Source organism: Bos taurus, chromosome 8 (genome assembly GCF_002263795.3).
Source record: "Bos taurus isolate L1 Dominette 01449 registration number 42190680 breed Hereford chromosome 8, ARS-UCD2.0, whole genome shotgun sequence".
In the NCBI taxonomy this organism is placed as follows: domain Eukaryota; kingdom Metazoa; phylum Chordata; class Mammalia; order Artiodactyla; family Bovidae; genus Bos; species Bos taurus.
Window position 1 is genome coordinate 105,782,090 of NC_037335.1, and position 17,742 is coordinate 105,799,831.

Genomic DNA, 17,742 nt, shown 5'->3' on the forward strand with positions numbered 1-17,742 from the left:
ACCACCTAAGGGGAGATGCAGGGGTCAGTTCTCAGAGTAAAGGTGAACATAAAGAGGACAGGAGAGGCAGAGATGAGGGGGAGGGAAGGGGAGATGAGACCGACTGAAATAGGGAGCAGGTCTCCAATGGAAGCATAAGAAGTGTCCTAGGGTGGCGCCTCCCCCGTCTTCTCCAGAGCCTCTCGTATAAGCTTCATCTCAGATCAAGGGCCATTGGCGCTGGGAAGACCATCAGTAGTCACAATTTGAGATGGGGGAGGGGAGTAGAAGATAGCCAGTGATAGATCTTCCATTGTCTCTGGACGCACTGTGAGACCAGGCTATTCTGCTCCATTCTCTGCAGCAGAACTGCCAGGTTGGTGGCATGGGAGGGCCAGACGTAATTGCAGAGCCAGCCTGGTCTTCCCTCTTTTGACCCTGGCTGCCATTTTCACATGAAAACCATAAAAGATCCCAGAAATGGGAGGTGCACTTAATGGGTTTTTTTGGCACCGAGAAATTAATCTTTTTTAAACCAAGGGGATTTTTTTTTTCTTTCCTAAAGATCTTTGGCAAACAGAAGCTAAATTGCTTCCAGACCTCATGAAAGGTATTTTGTGCAAACGAGGTGTGATTTACACTTCCTTTAATTAGTCTGAACCCTGGAAAAAGAGAGAAATAATAGAAAACAAGAGCTATGTAGAAAACAAGTCCAAACAGCCCTAAAATAACAGTTTTGTAAAAGCATCAGTTGAGGGTGTTAGAAGGAGACCAATAAGAAAAAAAAAAAAAAAGAATCCTTCTAATTCTGGGAGTGGAGCAATTATAAGTGAATTGAAGTTTTGTTGGACTCTTTTTCCCTAGGGATGGGGGTGGGGAGAAAGTTTGGCAGAAAGGAGCCTTAGTGTTCTCAGAATGAGTTTCAAGTTCTGGTTGACCTTCCTTCCGTTAAGCTTCGGTATTTTCTGAGGGCATTTGGGGTCTAGGAGCCAGAGTTAGGAGGGAGCAGACCATTCTGCTTGCACTCACAGACGTTTTACCATCCAGTTTTTCTCATGGCTGTGTTGCAACATAGCCTTTTGGAAGGCACATGGCTTTTGGAATCGCAGACATGGGTTCAAGTTTTGCCTCTACCAATTTATCACCAATGTGAATCTGGGCAACTTGAGTCTGCAGCCTCCTGACCACCCCCTTACTCCCTGAAGCTCTCTTTTCTTGGTTGCTCGATCCCCCAATCTCCCTATTGTCCCATCAGTCTGATCCTGCTTAGTCTCTTCTGTAGGTCAGCTCGTTGACCCAGAAGTTATTTTCTGAGGTTGCTCAAGACTCAGTCCCAAGCCCGCTTCTTCTCTAAGTCAACTGACTTCATCCAGACAGTGTAAGCAAATGCAGTGTTTCACCTTTCATCTGATTAACCCTCAAAGGTCCAGTGCCCGGCCCCATCTTCTCCCTTGATTGGTCCTCATATCTGAGACAGTCATTTCCTAGGCAGGTTGATAAGAAGTCTAGGGGTCCCCAAGGAGAGAGGGGTCTGGAATTCTCAAGGAGGAAGAAAGGACAAACTTTTTTTGTCCCTCTACATTCCTTAGGATTATATAACAATAATGTATCCTGTTTGAGGACAGTCTCTGGAAAAAAAACCTTCTGGCTAATCCTGTTATCTTAAAGTGTAAATTATGGGAGTAGGTCTAGTGAGGTCTTTACAACCTCCAGACATTCTTCTGATTCACTGTAATAACTAATTAGAGAGTATATAACTCCATGGCTAACACTAGCAGGGGGGTACTCTTTCTGCCCCCTTCTGATGCCTATGTCAGAAGCTTTCTCTATCTCCTTTATACTTTAATAAAACTTTACTACACAAAAGCTCTGAGTGATCAAGCCTCATCTCTGGCCCCGGATTGAATTCTTCTCCTCCAGAGGCCAAGAATCCCGGCCTCTTTGCGTGGTTCAGCAACAACCTTTCATATCCAACTATGTTGCTATTTCTTTACTTGAATGTTTCAAGTACCTTAGATACAACATACCTCAAACAGAAGGGATCTTTCACCTTAATCAAGTCTGCTTCCCAGAGAAAAGCATCCCTCCTCACATACATGTTATCTTAGCTGGACCTTCATTTTCCTTCTCCTTCTATATCTGATCCAACACCCAACCCCGTTGACTATATCTCTGCTCTAATACTGCAAGATCTGAGCCAATCTTTCCTCATCTCTGTGCAAACTGGGGGACGTGAGCGAGATGGTCCCTGAGTATGTCCTTGCTCTGACACTGTGTGGCACCTAAGTGGTGGTCATCTCCCTCCACCCACTCTCTTCTTATCTCTTACTCAGCTCATGGAGACTCTACTACAATTTCTGGATCCATCCAGAGCCTGGGCCCAGGAACCCTTGGAGGAGTTGAAGTTATTGAGGCAATATAGGGAGGAGCAAAGCAGCCTCTCTTACAAAATTTATCTTTGCTAATCCCATCCCTTCTGACTGTTCAAATCTATGGCCACAACACCTTTTAGACAAAAGGAATGGCCAAAGTGATGCGCTACATAAACTAAAAGAATGACTTCATTTACCCTTGAGACTATTTAAGGACCTAGGGCTCCATTTTACCTCTAGAATATTGGAACTCATAAGGCCAATTTCATGGATAAATGCATTGTCCAAACATGAATAAAAAGTAATGAACCAGAAGACCTGGGCTCAGAACCCAGCTCTTTCTCTAACTTGCTGGGATCAGCTCTTTCTACTCTCCAGGGCTTGATCCTCTTGACTAAACAATGAAGGAATTGTACTGTACTGGATGATTGACATCGGCTCTGGAAACTCAAAGGTTTGCAGGACATTTTTTATGAACTATGCAGAGAATGAGAGGGTCCAGGGATCATCCTTCGTAGCTTTCCTAGAAAATCATGCATCTTCCCCATGAAAGGAAGAATACAAAGGCTGAAATTTATGGAGCACTCATTAGATGTGTACTAATATCCAAAGTTTAAAAAAAAAAAAAAAAACTAAGAGGAAGGAAGAAAAGAAGGCTAAGCATTGACCAAGTGTCACATAGCTACTAGATAACATAACAGATTTCAAGCCTCACTATGACTGGTTCTGAGTCTGTGTTGGATGCTGCATCTCCACCTATCCAGCCGTTTCTGTGGTCATCGTGCCTTTGTTTGTCCATGCATCCATTCACTCATACTGTAAACACCCCTGAGTATTTCCTCTGTGCATGGAGCTGAGCTAAATACAAAGAACTATGAGCAGAAAGTGTAGAAGCGTTACCTTTCTTTCCAAAGTGCCACTCTGCTCATGTTTATGATCATCCTCAAAAGCCATCCAACGCTCCCCTTTGCCTGTGGGATGAAGTCCAAACAACTTAGCCTGTTTTCCAGTCCTTCTGTGATCTGGCTCCTGTCTCATCTCCTCTCAACCACATTCATTCAACAACATTTGTTAAGTATTAACCATGTGCCAGACACTGCTCTAGAGTATTGGAATGCAATGTTGAGTGACAAAGACTCGGGCCTCGCCTAAGATATTACAGATACTAATCAAATAGTACAGGTATTAACATTAATATCTGTAATATTTATAGATGCTAATCAAATTATCACATCAATACAGAGGTAGGCACTCCCTTAAGCTTTCAGTGGTCTAGCTTCTCTAGATATAGGCTTCCTGGGCTGGAAGCCATCTGATGGGATGGGAGAGCCTGCAATGATGCAGTTTTCCTTATCTTTAAGACTCGCTTAAAGATATGCTGACCTTTTAACAATGTGATCTGTCCTACTAATCATGCAGAAATACCTACTTCTAAACAAAGACTCTTTTTTTCTTGATGCCATAAATTTTTTAAAATTTTATTTCAAAACAGCTTTTCAACAGTTCTTGCTGTACACTAGCAAAGAACAGCATGCCCTCCCTCCACAGGAATCATTATGCTTACAGTCCATCACTTACTGTTTATCTCCACTTGTTGCTTGTTGTTCAGCTGCTAAGTCATGTCCAAGTCTTTAAACCCACGCCCCCGCCACCGCCCCATGGACTGCAGCACATCAGGGTTCCCTGTCCTTCACTCTCTCCTGGAGTTTGCTCAAACTCATGTCCACTGAGTCAGTGATGCCATCCAACCATCCCATACTCTGTTGCCCACTTCTCCTCCTGCCCTCAGTCTTTCCCAGCATTGGGGATTTTTCCAATGAGTTGGCTGTTTGCATCAGATGACCAAACTACTAGAGCTTCAGCTTCAGTCCTTCCAATGAGTTTTCTGGGTTGATTTCCTTTAAGATTACTTGGTTTGATCTCCTTGCTATCCAAGGGACTCTCAAGAGTCTTCTCTAGCACCACAATTTGAAAGCATCAATTCTTCAGTGCTAAGACTTCTTTATGGTCCAACTCTCACATCTTCACATGACTACTGGAAAAACTGTAGCTTTGGCTATATGGACCTTTGTCGGCAAAGTGGTGTTAGAATGTTAGGTCCATGAATCAAGGTAAATCGGATGTGATCAAGCCAGGAGACGGCAACAGTGAGCATCGACGTTTTAGGAATCCATGAACTAAAATGGATGGGGATGGGCAAGTGTGACTCAGATAACCACTGTATCTACTACTGTGGGTAAGAATCCCTTAGAAGAAATGAAACAGTCCTTGAAAGAGTCCGAAATGCAGTACCTGAGAGCAGTCTCAAATGATCTCAGTTTGTTTCCAAGGCAAACCATTCAGCATCACAGTAATCTAAATCTATCTCCCCTACTCAACTCTAAATTTCAACAAGGCAGAGTCCTTGCCTATTCTTGTTCACCAATGGAATCCAGCACTTAGCCCAGTGCCTGGCACACCGTTGACATTCAGAACGTGTCGGTTACACTGAATCATGCTTAATGAGCCCTAAAGCCTTCATTCAAAAAGAGACTGTGGCAGACATAGATTTCTTTTCTTTTTTTTACCACCACATCCTTCTTTGTTTTTTTCAGATGGGGAAACAGAGCCTGAAAGGAGAAGCAAGTTTGCAAAGGCTGTTTGCAAACTTGCAGAGAACGTTGGTAGCTTAATTAAATCAGAACCAAAGAGAATTTGAGGTCCAAAGCTTGTGTGTATCATATCCATTCACAAACCTTGAGTCTGAAATGGCAAGGAAGTGAGGGCCTCAAGGGAAAAAGAGCATATGACTGGAAGGAGACACAGTCTCCCCAGCCTTTGATGTACGTACCTTCGTCTCAGAGAGAGTCGCTGAGTGGCCTGTTTCGGAGCTAGAGGGGCCCAAGTGCATGGGAGGAACGCTGGCCTGTCCTCAAACAGGGCCTCTGAGAAAAAGCTTCAATCACTGCCTCTAACCCAAACTCTCCAAAGCACTATTTCCTATTATGTCTCAATAACCAAGTTTAACCCGCCCGCGTCTCGAGATTAGATCTGTGAGCTCACAGAGGCTCAATCACTCAATTAAGAGGAGGGAAAATCTTATCCTCTCCAAACAAAGTGAAATGTGACATAAGCCAGTTGCTAGGATTATGTCTCATTCAGGAAGAAGGAGAGGAGCAGAGCAGAGAGAGAATGGGTGGGTCAAACATTACAGGAATTTTCCAGGGAAGTGTGAGTGGTGTGGTCCTCTAAACTTCAATGTCCCAGTCCCCCAGACAAGGCTGAAGGCAAGGTCCTGGCTTCCAGAGAGGCAAAAAGGTGTAGGCAGCTCTTCTCACCATGCCCTGGAGCTCTGGGTAGTATCCAGGTGCATTCTGATTCTTCCCTGGATGCCTGGCATCAGTGGTAAGCTGAATCCCCAAACCCAGAGAATCCTATAGGCAGATGCCAGTCTTCAAAACCTACTTGATTAGGTTAATGCAAAGTATGGGGACATTCCTCTTAATGAATAATCCCTTCCTCCTCCTCTTGGCCTTAATTTGCACATCTTTAGAAAGGGAGTTGACAGGACATTGACTTGGATAGTATCTAAAGCTCCTTCCAACATCGAAGGTCTACGGCCAGTAGTTAAAAGACACTCTGGCGTATCAGAAAGGGCAGGGACACTGGTAGACCTTGTTCAAATTCCAGTTCTGCATTGGAAAAATGATTTTGCCTCACTGAGCACCAGTTTTCCCTTCTTTTAAAAAGGACTAAAAGTTTATAGCTCACAGAATTGCTGTAAGGTTTTGAGAAAGCATATTTGATGTCCTTAGCACAGTGTCTGCTTACAGAAATATGCAGTGAATGATGGTGATCATTCTGAGAAGGTCTTCGGGCTTTGGCAAATGAATGACAGATTTTAAGAGTGAGATCTTTAAGATACAGTCTTGATGAAGACTTTGAGTTTAGAAAGAAGCCATGCTCTCAAGTGAAAGATTCTGCTAATTCAATGGCAATTGTCTACTAGAGAGCACTAATTCACAGCCAGTGAAACCTGATTTCCAAAAACCAACTGGCCATGGTAAAAAGCAATAGAGTTACAGACCAGAACACCTAGATCTGAGGCCAGGCTTGGAAGGAAACATTCTTTCCATGTGGAGGGTTATTAAGTTCTTGGTATAGATTCAAGGGTAGAAAAACTGGGATAATTTCCACTGGGGACTGAGCCATGTAATTAATTTGGGGCCATCCATATTACCATGCCTAGGTTTCAGTTTTGTCTTTTGTATAGCAGGGATCTTGATATAAGCTCCTAGGAGTTGCAGAAAGAACTGACTGTGATAACCCCAAGCCTTTGCAGGATGGCTGGTTGGCAACAAGAGAAGAGTCCTTGACAGCTGAGCCCTAGTTGCACCTCTGACTAGCTGTGTGTCCTTGGTTCAATCACCTTCCCTCTCTGAGTCTCCATTTTCATATCTGGAAAAGGAGTCTAAGGACACTCTGGGTTGCAGGACTGTTGTAAGCAACTGATGAGATGATATATGAAGGGGAGCTGATAAAGTAGAAGGATTACCCAAAGGCAAGAAGTCCTTCATGTCTACACCCAGGCCCTTCCAGAGACTATTCCAGCATCTCCCCCTTATTCTTCCAGTTAAAGGGATTATACTTTCATGCAGACAAGGATTTGAAGGTCCCAATTTCATCTTTGCCCTGTGAAAAGGTTACCAGTAATTTTTCTTGCCATTTAGAGTGACCTGAGGGGAAATTGGCCAGACTGTTGTCCTGGGGCCAGAGTCTTACTACAAAACTGTAACTCCACCCAGAAACCTGAGTCAACTCAAGAATGAGGCACTGGGCATAAAGCACGCCAAAACTACCCACCCTCTGCTTTCCAGGATCCCAAATGACACTGGTCATTGAAAACCCATCCCTCTTATCCAGAGGGAAATTTCGGCTCTGCTTAAGATGAATTTAATGCCCAGCATTAGCTGTTAAAACCCAAACAGGCCCTTCCAAAACTGTGACCTTCTGTTCAAAGACTTGCTTTTGTTTGGTTGTATCTTGTAAAATACTTTAGTAGCAAATTTAGGACTTATAAAATAGAGCCGATTGACAGCCTTGGGAACTGAAAGCCTGTTTACTCACTGAACAGAGAGTGCTGGAGGGGTTAGGGGGTTGGTTAGCTACAGACTGAGATGATGCCTAGGCCAGAGTTTCTGGAGGGAAGATATCTCAGAAACTCAGAATTTTTATAGGTCCTGGAGTGGGGATCAGGAAAGGTTTCATGGAGAAGGTAGAGCCAGTTACAACTGCGCTAGGCTTTGGAACAATGATGGGTAAAAACTGGACACACTGGATCTTAGATGTATCAGCATCTCAGAACATGAGTGTCTTCGTCAGTAAAATGGAATAGTACACTTCCTGCTTCATTTTTACTGCTGAACAGTATTATGTCAAATGGCTCAATAAATGACACTCTTCTCTGATAACTAACACTGATTTTTTTTAAATTGAGGAATATCATTTATCTACAATAAAATGCATAGATTTTAAGCACAGAGCTCAACGTTTTTGAAAAATAGCTGAGTTCTCCATTTTTACATGGGTGGCTCACCCATGTCATAAACTTAAGATAAACAGGAAAAGATTATCACTCTGGGATCTCAGAAAAAATAGATCTATGAGGAAACTTTTACATGAATTGGTACAACAACTTTCTTTTCTTGTGAAAACTGAGGTCTAGAGGATTGATTTGGGGAGGTGGATGTGGCAGAAGGCCATATTATTCTACAGTGATAACAATGATCCCCCAAATGAGCACATATCTCATCCTCCAAATGAGCACATATCTATTCCATATCTAATGTGTCCCAGGAAGATAACTCTGGAAATGCTTCATTACCAACCATATCAAAAGAGATGTGGCCACAAGGAGCCTTTTATCCAGAGGTCAACATACCTGTTACATCAAGAAAAGATGGAAAGCACAATATGGTAAACCAAATATCCTTCAATTAAAAATAAATACATTTAATTTAATAAAAACCTGCAGCTTCCCTTGAGAACAAGGGAAATGATAATAATTACAATAAAAATAATAATGATAATGATCTACAACTCTAACAATATGAATGAATTCCACAATACAGTGATCGCAAGAACCCAGACAGAACAGAATGCATAACATACAATTTATAGCTTCAAAGGCAAGGAAAATTAATCAATATTAAAAGAAGTTAGGGTAGTGATTTACCCTTGAGGAGGGACTATGTTTGAATGGGAGCACAAAGTGAGTTTCTGAAAGGCGGGCGATGCTCTGTTTCTTGATTTGGGTATTGGTTGCAGGGTTGTGTTCATTTTGTGAAAATTCTTCAAGATACACAAGATCAGTGTCATCGGATATATATATACACAAGTGCTATACTTCCAGAGAAATTTTGAAAAATAGAGGCACATTGCCAAGAATGAGTAAAAGAATAGAGGTAATAAATTCATTTAACACCTGAGAGGCTGGAAATCATACACCTTAAAGGCAGAAAGGCCTCAGAGGTGACCCATTTCAACCACCTGGTTTCAGAGACAGGACACAGAGGCCCACAGGGGAGAGTGCCAAGACCACCCAGGGCCTCAGCTTCACGTCAGGTCTCCCAACCCAGCCCTTCTTAACGCTGCTTTTCTTCCTCAGATGATAACAGGGAGATGTAGGTGAGGTCTAAAGAAAGCTAAGCCATGCATCTGGATATCAACGTATTTTTCAGACACTGATTAGTAGGTGCCTTGCAAATGGCCTTGGCAGCTGAGACAAGGCAGATGTGACCACACACATGCATTGCCCATGACACATGGGTGGGAAGAGTGAGGCAGAGGCAGCTCTAAAGGAACACATGGAGAACTTGTCTGCCCGGAATGCGTTGGGAATGAGGATTCCAAAGAGGTCATCCCAGGAGAAGCCATGCCTGAACCCCAAGGAAGGCTGGGTGCATTTACTGACATTCCAAACATCTGTGCTTTTGCAAGGGAGATAAAAGGGAATCTGCTTCCCTGCCTCGAGGCATGATCTATGGGCTTCCGAGGCACTGGGTGTGGGCTGCTCTTGAAGGCCTGATGTCGTGTTTGATGGATGAAGGCTGAGGAAACTCACTAGGCCACACATTAATAAAAATGATCAAACTGCCTTGGTTGGTGGAATGGGATGCTAATGCCATTCTCCAGATGGACGTCAGAGAGAGAGAATGTCTGGAGGGAGCTAACCTACTTTATATCTTTACCTTGATCCCACTTGTCCAAATGAGAGCCTCTGTTCTGTTGCCAAGACCCTATAAAAGCCCAGGCTGGAGGGGCTCACCCTGCACTACCACCACCCATGATACCTCACCTGCAGCCAGCCTTTCTTAACTGAGAAGGTGCATATTCCAACCACGTCTTGGGCCCGCAGCCACCTTCCATCACTTTGTCCTGCCCAGAGAACGCAGTCCAAGTGTCTTCACCCGGCCTCCACACACTCACCCGCTTGACCACAACCCCACTCCCTCTCAGACTGTGTTCCTCCAGGTATCTTTCTCGTCTATCTTCACACCTATTTTTAGTTCCATGTTTTGTCTCTGTCTAGATTGCCTCTTACTCATCTCTACTATTGGAACCCTTCGTATCCTTCTAAGCTAAGATCAAAGGCCATGAAGACCTCCTTGATTACCAGTTTCTCAACACAGATTCATCTTATTCCATGGTGCATTTTTTATCTGTTTAGCCATATTTCATTTTTACTTTATGATCATACAGTTGTCTGTTTTTTATTTCTCTCTTTCCAGATTGGGTGCTTCAAGAGAAAAGGGATAATATTTATCATGTTCCCATTGGTTTCCAAAGGGTTTCCCTGGTAGCTCAGTGGTAGAGAATCCTCCTGCAATGGAGGAGATGTAGCTTAGATTACTGGGTTGGGAAGATCCCCTGGAGAAGGAAATAGCAACCCACTCCAGTGTTCTTGCCTAGGATATCTCATGGATACAGGAGTCTGGTGGGCTACCATCCATGGGGTTGCAAAGAGTTGGACACGACTTAGTGACTAAACAACAAAAACAACAACACTGGTTTCCAAGAGCACAGCAGTATGCTTGGCAAATGTAGTTTTTCAATATACACATTTTCTGAGCAAGTATGAGGTCATCACATGTCCCTAGTCTCCAGTTTCAGCCTCAACTGAAATAGTTCCAGTGTGAGTTCAGACTTACTTTGTGATGCTCCAGTAACCTCCACCTTAAGACAGGGCAGGTGTATCTTTCTGCTTTCAGGCCTGAGGCCTTCCTTGATGCCATGGAAATGCTCAGCTCAAAAGGGTAAGCCAAAAGTGGAAGGAACCAAAATCTTCCAACTTCATGTGCAGGGAGCCAGAGCAGACACAGCCCAGCTCTGCACCCTCAGGCTGCAATTCTGAGAGGCATCTGTCCCCAGAAGGTACCCGGGGAATTGAGCCCATGGGACCTCGGTGATAACCTGTTGAACACACCCCTGTGTTGGTCTTCTTTCCTCCTGCTGTCACCACCCAAGCAGCTTCACAACCGCTTCCTGTGCGTTCCTGTCAAGTAAATCACCTGCTCCCAATCTTCCAGGATTTTCAGGTTAACCAAGATAGAAAAACAAAACAAAAAACAGCACGAATACATGCCTCTGACTTCGAATGAGTCAGATGATGCAACGAACCAACGAATGGTCTCTAACATTTCCCCAGTGAACCAACGAACCGTCTCTAACATTTCCCCAGCGCCTGGAAACCAACTGTGGCACGTGGTATGTGGTCCATAAGTATGCGTCAGCTGGAAAAGAATTTAAAAACATGAGCCACTAGTATCAACCTGGCCCGCAGAGAAAACTCCAACTTATAAACTACAGAATCATCAACCGAGGGGTCCACGGAGCTGATTCTAGGTGACGAACACTAGGAGAACCCAAGCTCACTGACCGTGGGTTCTGCTGTCACTTTGGGTTCGGCCAGTGGAGCCCACTCACTGACTCTCAGTTCTGTCACCTCTCATCTCCTTAATGCTCCAGGCCCGGGGCTCCTCTGAGACACTCGGCTGCTGCAGAAAAACCAGATGTAATCTTCCAAAGGTGAGATTCATCACACACCCAAGGCCAGCACATCCATCCCCAGCATAATGAACCATGGGAACCCTCGGTCCCAGCCCAGGATATGACCCAAGTGACTCAGAGTTTAAATTTCCCCATGGTTTGTGCTGTGAAAACAATGCCAAGTCCTTCCTCTCCAATCAAAAACAAACCCCTTAAAAATTGTATTTAGTTTTATTGATAATTACATCCTCTCTCTTTTTTTTTTTTTCATTTAAAAAGCTGGTTTTATTTCTTTCCCCTTCAAGAATTCCTTGGAAGCCATTACGAGTAGGGACAAGAGAATCAGATCAGATCAGATCAGATCAGTCACTCAGTCGTGTCTGACTCTTTGTGACACCGTGAACCACAGCACGCCAGGACTCCCTGTCCATCACCAACTCCCGGAGTTCACTCAGACTCACGTCCATCGAGTCAGTGATGCCATCCAGCCATCTCATCCTCTGGCGTCCCCTTCTCCTCCTGCCCCCAATCCTTCCCAGCATCAGGGTCTTTTCCAATGAATCAACTCTTCGCATGAGGTGGCCAAAGTACTGGAGTTTCAGCTTTAGCATCATTCCTTCCAAAGAGATCCCAGGGCTGATCTCCTTCAGAATGGACTGGTTGGATCTCCTTGCAGTCCAAGGGATTCTCAAGAGTCTTCTCCAACACCACAGTTCAAAAGCATCAATTCTTCGGCGCTCAGCCTTCTTCACAGGCTAACTCTCACATCCATACATGACCACAGGAAAAACCATAGCCTTGACGGACAAGAGAATAGAGACTTCTAAAGGAGAAAGAATTTGGTTCAAACCCTAACACTGTCACTTAACAACTCTATATGCCTCAGAAAGTGACTCTATCCCTCTGAATGTCCTGTGACATAAAGATAATAATAGCTATTTTCAGAATAATTCTGATGATTAAATACTATAGGGGCACCTGCTATATAAATGTTCAATAAGCATTGGTTCTCTTTCCCATTCCCTTTAATTAGTTTTACACTTTCTATAGTGCATACAAAGTTTCTAGTATGGAGCAGGTGCTTAATAAATGCTACCCATCTTGCTTCATCCTCACTTTGGCTCTCTTTATGATGGATGTCTTTCTGCTTCTCCACTCATGGTGGGTTTAATTGTCTGGTTTCATGAGTTCTGATAATAGCATAATGCCTATTTTTGGTGTTAGGGATACAGCATAGATTAAGACAATTGACGTCCTCACCCTTATAGAGCTTACATTCAAGAGCAGGGGAACCAAAAATAAATACACAAAAACATAAACAAGTGAGATTATTTCAGAGAATGGTAAGCGATGTCAGAGCAATACTGCCAGGGGATGCGACAGGAGAGACATAGAAGTAAGCGTATATTTGGGTGGTCAGGGACACCTCAAAGTGAAGAAGAAAACAAAAGAAGGAAGAGACCGACTGCTATGAAGGTGCTAACAATCCAAACAAGTAGGGGCAGGAAATTCTAGGCGGAGGTTAAAAGAAAGAAAGTGAAGTCGCTTAGTCGTGTCCAACTCTCTGTGACTTCGTGGATTGTAGCCCACCAGGCTTCTTCGCCTGTGGGATTTTTCCAGGCAAGAGTACTGGAGTGGGTTGCCATTTCCTTCCCCAGGGGATCTTCCTGACCCAGGTGGAGGTTAAATAGAGGCAAAGTTTGATACGTCTGAGGATGAGAAAGAAGTTGCGTGTTGACTTCTGCCCTTACACATTAGGTTAGGCGTCGGCTTCCTAAAAGTCAACTCAGGAAGGGAAAGACTTCAAGTTGTATCATTCTGTTTTTCAAATATAATGGAAATACAGCTCAAGGAGGGTTATATAAAGGAATTTATTTGCCTACATGAATGGCTGACTTTTCTGGCCTTTGAAAATGGTATGCTCCTTTCCTGGAGGTTTTCTCCCCAAAACTCAGATGCCCCTAAAGGATGACTGCTGCCTGGGATGTGAAATAATGAGTGAACCTGAATTCACAGATGTTGTGATACAGCTCTTTGGTGCTTGAATGGTCAATGCTGAGGGCAGCAATTATTCCAGGACTCTTGATATGCCCTCTAGGCTTACAGAATTATATTCATGAACTTTGACCTCAGTCAAGTCACTTCTGATCTTATTCCTCATCTGTAATGACTGAGAAAGATGTGAAGGGTGGGGGATGGACAATGGGTAGAGATTTGCCTGTGATCTCTATGGTTTCTTCCAGATTTCCTAGGATTCTAAAAGGACCTTGGGAATCATGGAGGGAATACTCCCAGGGAACTCATAGGTGTTGGGAAGCTCTCCTACATCACTGATGCCAACTGTGCCTGAGGCTTTTAAATGTGTCAACAGTCTCCAAAACAATTACAACAAGCCCCATTACTATTCTCTTATAAACCCATCTTCACTGTTGGTTAATAACAAAATTCCGTCTCTCCAGGGTAGTCCACCCTCGCCTTCTACCATGAGAGTAGGTGAGGCCAAATCAGGGCAGGGTAAATGAGTTCTTCCTGAGGGGTTGGAGTCAAATGAACTTAACTCCTTGATCTCATCTTGCAGGGCTCCAGGGCCCTACCCAGAATCTCTCCCTTGAGAGGCAGGACAGGATGACTCAAGGAGAGGGAATTCAATCACAGGAAGTTTACAAAGACTAGAACGGAATTGATGGCCAAATCCAAGCCTGGATACTCCTAAGGGCACATGGTGGGAGACCAGTACTGGGCTGGGCCCAGGACACCCTGCCTCTGTGCCAATCTGCATTCACCAGGAGACTGAGTGGGAGCTCCTTGACTTCTGCATCAGTCTCTTCATCTGAATTGAGGAGACTGGCTTAACTGATCTGTAAGGGTCTTGTAAGTATGATATTTAAGGATTCTGGATGCATAATGCTCAGCGGGCTACTTCTGAACCTGCTTATGCTTCTGTGAAATTAGAATAAAAACAATAACTTCACCCTGGGATTATTTGGAAGATTACATGAGTTTAACCACAGCATCTCAGCTCTGTTCGTTTAGTGTACTCCTTTAATGACTACTCACTAGGCTTCTACTACAAGTCACACGGTGTGCTGGGGAAAACGAACAAATGAATTCAGTGATCAACTAGAAAGACACCTTCAAAAAGCTAGCAGTCTTGTGGGGCACACAGTAAAATTCAAAAACTGAGGTGATCTTAATAAGACATTTCTGTTATGATTCAACAGTCAGTTCAAACCCCCTGCCCATGTTATGGCAAGAAGCAGGTGAAAATATTTCAAGAAATGGTGATTACAAAACTCTCAAGGGATGATGTCCTCTGTCCCTGGTCTAAGTTAGAGATGGCACATTCAGATATCCACAGGAGCAGAGCACCTAACACATTAAAGTAGTAGTTGGATGTCAGACAGCCTGGAAGAGGAGGACCATGCAAACAGAGTATACACACCCTCTCTCAACGGGGCAGCTGCTAAAACACTCTCCTGTCCCCTGCTGTCTGTCATGTGGGAAGAGCCCAGGCTTAACAAAAGCTACCTTTTTCCAGTAGAAAAAGATTTAAAAAAATATGTAAAAATATTCCTGATTTTAAGTGTTGACAACTTATTCAAATATTTTAAAAAGCCGTTGGCTTGTTACCCATAGCTTAAGGGAAATTATTTCAGATAAGAGCATTATGTATATTTTCAAAGATAGTAAGGGCAAAAGAAAGAACATGCATGATTATTGTATATTCTATACACCAGGCATCTCACACACACACACATCATACATCATTCCTTGGTTGTTCACAATAATACTGAGAAATTCTGGTGTTTAGTCCTGATTTTTTTTTTTCCTTAATGTAGTCATATATGGGAAGTATACTTGGGGAGACACAAGTGTAGACAGATAAGATCCTGGCAGCATGAGGAAGATTGAATACAGGGATAAGACTAAGGGCATGGGAGCCTGGTGAGGAAGTTATCTATAGTGGTCTTAGTGGGGAAGAAAACAGAGAGATAGTCGAGGTGTAACAGAGAATTAATTAACGTTTTCAAGGCACTTGATAATGTCTGAGAGGGAAAACCTACTTCTCTCCCACCTCCCCATGTCAGATGAAGGAGGGAGAGACCTTACAGGTGAGCCCCTTTCTTATATTCTCTTTTCACCTTAAGGACCGTCTTGTTGACAAGACAGTCAAGTCCATGGCCAGCTCCACGTTGGCCATCTCTCCAGGTGGGCAGCAGAAGCCGAGACCTAGGCCTACAGACTGGGCCACCTAGCCCACACCTCACTGCCATACAGAATCCTTTTTAGGGCAATGAAGTTCTGTAGGAAAAAAAAAAAAAAAGTCTACCATTCTTTTTGTTCCCCAAATCTTGGGGCTTCTTGCCTCTGGCTAGTATTACACTAGCAGTGAGAAATGGAAAGAAATGTGAATTAAACAGTCAGAAGACCCACATTCGATGCTTGACCCCACTCTTCTTAGAAGTTTGCCCTCCCAACTATCAACTTTACAAGCTTCATCTTCAACTCTTTCACCAGCAAATGGAGATGACAATTCCCTCTCACTTGGAAGGAATGATTTTCAGATCAAAAGAAATAATGGATTCAAAGGCCCTGAAGTTCATCTCCCAGTAGAGCAGCAAGGGTGGTGAAGCGTTCACCCTTCCGCATGCCCTAAACAGCTCACCACGATCTCACCCCTTCTACAGTCTCTTCTATTCCCACCGCTCCCAATGCGTCCTCCAGCATGCCACCCTTTATACCCTAAGCTCACTGCAGACGCCTCTCCCTCCACCTGGAATGTTTTCTGTCTCATATACCTCTCAACTTGTATTCCATCTCACTGCTTCCTGCTCACACTTCAGGTCTTTATTATGCGCTTCCTATAATCCTGGCATTTTTTAGGCACTGGGGTTGAGTCATGAAAAAAATGAATGTCACTCCACTTTGGAGGAGCTGGTATTCCAGAGAGAAAAGGCAAATGTTCTACTCTTCTTCCCTTCCCCAAATCAAAATACATCCCTCATAATTGTCACTAAGCACCACAAAGGGAATATTAAATGCTGAAAGTTTACATAATCAATGAAAGGGCCAAATATCATCTAGAAATTTGGATAAATTACATTTAAGCTGAGCTCTGAGTGTAGAAATTCTAATTGGGAAGGAATATCTGTGTAATCTATCAAGAGCAGATAGAAGGCTGGAGAAGTGACCAAAAGCAATTATTCATAACCTTAGTTCAGTTCAGTTCAGTCGCTCAGTCATGTCCAACTCTTTGTGACCCCATGAATCGCAGCACGCCAGGCCTCCCTGTCCATCCAACTCCTGGAGTTTACTCAGACTCACGTCCATCGAGTCAGTGATGCCATCCAGCCGTCTCATCCTATGTCGTCCCCTTCTCCTCCTGCCCCCAATCCCTCCCAGCATCAGAGTCTTTTCCAATGAGTCAACTCTTTGCATGAGGTGGCCAAAGTACTGGAGTTTCAGCTTTAGCATCATTCCTTCCAAAGAAATTCCAAGGCTGATCTCCTTCAGAATGGACTGGTTTTTTGTTTGTTTGTTTTTTCATTTAGTTATAAGAGCTATGGGAAGCTCTTAAAGGATTCACATTAGGGAAATGATATTTATAAATCTATTCATCAAATACTTATCAAGAGTTTTTGATATGCCAAGCATTGTGCTAGGCACTGGATAGGATCTAAATGCTGTATTTCGAAGGGTGAGTCTGGCTTTAGAATTGATGCCTGAAGGGGATGGAATAGTGGCTAATAGGAAGACTAATTAGAAAGCAGTTGCAGGAGATGATGGGTGGTTTAGACCAGCCAATGAGAATAGAAGGAAAGGAATAGATTGAAGAGATAATGTTATATGTCAATTATATCTCAGTAAAGCTGGGGGAAAGAATAATGATGATCAAAGCAAAACAACTTGGTTATAAGTTGAATATAAAGAAAAACTAGAGAAAAGAGCTAAATCTTGGGAATATGCTTCAAGGAACTGAATTCATAGTGGTACCAGTTGTAGAGAGTAAATGAGCAAGTCGTCAGGAGCACACTAGCGGGGAGATGGAAATGAGTTCAGCTTTGCACGTTGAGTTTGAATTGCTTGTGTTCGATATGGATAGAGAACTCAGAGGGAAGAAGTGAAAACACAAATGTAAGGGCCGTAAGTATATTGAGTATAACTATGGGAGTGGAGTCCAGAGAGAGAGAGAGAGAGTGAGTTTAAACTGAAAAAAAGGAGATAAAGACCAAGATCGGAGGTGCTCTAGGATTTAAATAACAGAGAGGAGCACACAATCTGCCAGGGAGGCTGCAGCAGAGTTCCAGAGTCAGGGGTGAAAACCAGGAAGGAGGGCTTGGTGTCCGAGAAACAGCGACAACAA

At 43.5% G+C, this 17,742-nt stretch overlaps 1 protein-coding gene across 5 annotated transcripts in view; it reads right to left on the reverse strand.

Annotated features, from left to right (window-relative positions):
- Positions 1-17,742, reverse strand: part of ASTN2 (astrotactin 2) — a 1,047,916-nt gene that overhangs the window by 139,427 nt on the left and 890,747 nt on the right. The window contains exon 20 of one of the 5 annotated variants that reach the window (XM_059889537.1): positions 11,574-12,175. The exons of the other annotated variants lie outside the window; for them this stretch is intronic. Within the exon in view, the coding sequence (XP_059745520.1) occupies positions 12,141-12,175 (35 nt within the window). The 3' untranslated portion in view covers positions 11,574-12,140. Of the gene's footprint in view, positions 1-11,573; positions 12,176-17,742 lie in introns of those variants that run through there. 5 annotated transcript variants of the gene reach the window in all.